Source organism: Anarrhichthys ocellatus, unplaced genomic scaffold, assembly GCF_004355925.1.
Source record: "Anarrhichthys ocellatus isolate YVR2014 unplaced genomic scaffold, GSC_Weel_1.0 scaffold4413, whole genome shotgun sequence".
In the NCBI taxonomy this organism is placed as follows: Eukaryota; Metazoa; Chordata; class Actinopteri; order Perciformes; family Anarhichadidae; genus Anarrhichthys; species Anarrhichthys ocellatus.
This window is the reverse complement of record NW_022284387.1, coordinates 1-2,145: the sequence shown is the minus strand read 5'-3', so window position 1 is coordinate 2,145 and position 2,145 is coordinate 1. Positions and strand designations below refer to the sequence as shown.

Genomic DNA, 2,145 nt, shown 5'->3' with positions numbered 1-2,145 from the left:
CACAGTCATACAGTGACTGGGTCTCTGATGTAAGTGGGCTGTAGCAGGATTGCCAGGTGGTCGGACCTGCCAAAATGGGGTTTGGGGACAGCAGTATATGCCTTCTTTATGTTACTGTAGCAGTGGTCTAAAGTGTTGTTTCCTCTTGTCGGGAAATTCACAAACTGGTGGAGTTTAGGCATCGTTTTCTTCAGATTACAATGATTGAAATCCCCCAGAACAACAACAGCGGCGAGCGGATACGTAATCTCATGTCTGCTGATCATATCGTGCAATTCCCTGAGTGCGTTGTCCTCATTGGCGCAGGGGGGCACATACACAACACTCAAAATGATGCTCTGCAGTCTTCTTGGCAGATAAAATGGCCTGCACCTTAGTGTAATATATTCCACATCCTTGGAGCAGGACTGGGATATTACCTTCGTGTCAGTACACCAGGACAGTTTGACGAAGATCGCGGTTCCTCCCCCGCGGGTTTTGCCGCAGTCCGCGGCTTTGCGGTCGGCTCTGAAGGCTTTGTAGCCCCCCGGTGTTATGACCTCATCAGGTGTCGTCTCTCCGAGCCATGTTTCACAGAAGCACAACACAGAACAGTCCTGAATATACCTTTGTGTAGCTATTCGGCACAGGAGCTCGTCCATCTTGTTTACTAGAGACTGTACGTTCGCAAAAAGTATGACCGGGAGGGGAAGCCTTCCTCGGCGAACCAGGTGCCAGAGTCTCCGCTGGATGCTTCCTCGCCTAACGCATTTACGTGGCGGCCTCTGGTTGACGGTGGAGCCCCAGGCTGCCGCCTGTCTCGGTGTTACTCCACCATGACGATGTAGCTCCGAGAAGCTATCGATCTCGCTAGGGTTGAAGAATCCCTTGTCACCAATCTCCCCTAGCTGCAATAAGGTCACCCTGTCATACTTAATTCTGGTCCTACCAGATGGAAAAAGAGACAACAAGTAGATAGACAGGTAAAGCCTGACTTGGAGAGCACCGCAACGTCGCACACACGTGATACAAATTATCTGAGGTTTTCTGACTCTGTGAACTTCACTGAATGAGCGCTGGATCTTTCCAAAGTCTTCTCTCCTCAGCTCCAGTGCTTTCTGATAAGAATCATCAGGGAATCTACTCTCCATCAGTTCTTTCAGACCTGGGAACTGCTCACGCAGTTTTCCATGAATTTCCTCAATGTTTCTGTCTTTGTTTGCCACTGCTGCTCTGACACTGGTTCCTGTCTGCTGTAGTACCTCTAAGACTGCCATTTCACGCTCACGTCTCTGTTGTGAGATATCTGATGCACCCGGGGTTTCCTGCATGCTTTCATTTGATCTCTTGTTTCGTGGAAGACGTATCTTGAACTCTTTTCCATCTAGGTTGTCAACTATTTCTGTGCAGTTATGGAGACAGCTTGGATTCTTATTGTCCGACAGAGTGAAGTTTCTAAGATCCTCAATGAAGCGACCGTCTCTTTTAAGAGCCTCTTCCACAGTCATTCCCTTCTCCCCATAGACACACAGATACTTGAACTGTTTGACCGCACTGCTTATAAAAAGCTTCTTTGTTTTAGTGTTTAGTCCTCCAGCTGTGTCAATGAAGAAGACAGAATACTTGTCTCTTGAATGCACCGTTTTGTAATGTTGGGCCTGTTCAACCTTTTTCTTTTTGAGTGATAAGATCAGAGTCTCACCTTCACGGATACAAGAACAAGGAAAATGTGTTGCAACAGCCAATGCCCTATCCTCTTTACCCAACTGAATCACAATGTTTTCATCTGTAAACATCAGCTCCTGATATTTTTTACTTGATTTTATTGCCTCCAGCACTGTGCAAGTTTGATCACAGGTAATATTGTATTCCTCCTGGTCGGTAGGACTGCATTTCACAGTGAAACGATGTAAATGTTCACCCTGCAGGAAACCAGAGTGAGAACAGTTAAAAATGTCCTTGTTGATGAAATGAAAATGCAGACTTTTTGTGCATGCAGTGCATCACAGTGTACTCACCGTGGAGTCACCATCGTTCTCCTTCCTCACTCTCACTTGGCTGAGTTTAACAGTCTGCAAAATGAGAAAAGGATTTAGCTTCACTGCTTCAAAGATTTGACCTAAAAAGTTTCCCTGTGGAGTTTTTGACCACCTCGTTTTGTTTGCA

At 46.4% G+C, this 2,145-nt stretch overlaps 1 protein-coding gene across 1 annotated transcript; it reads right to left on the bottom strand.

Moving 5' to 3' along the window:
• Positions 1–419: 419 nt before the first annotated feature.
• Positions 420–2,051, bottom strand: LOC116379479 (uncharacterized; the record flags this gene model as incomplete). The annotated part of the gene is made up of 2 exons (XM_031841436.1): positions 420–1,901; positions 1,998–2,051. Coding segments are annotated over 2 exons (1,536 nt in total), but the record flags the coding sequence as incomplete, so codon positions are not given.
• Positions 2,052–2,145: the final 94 nt, after the last annotated feature.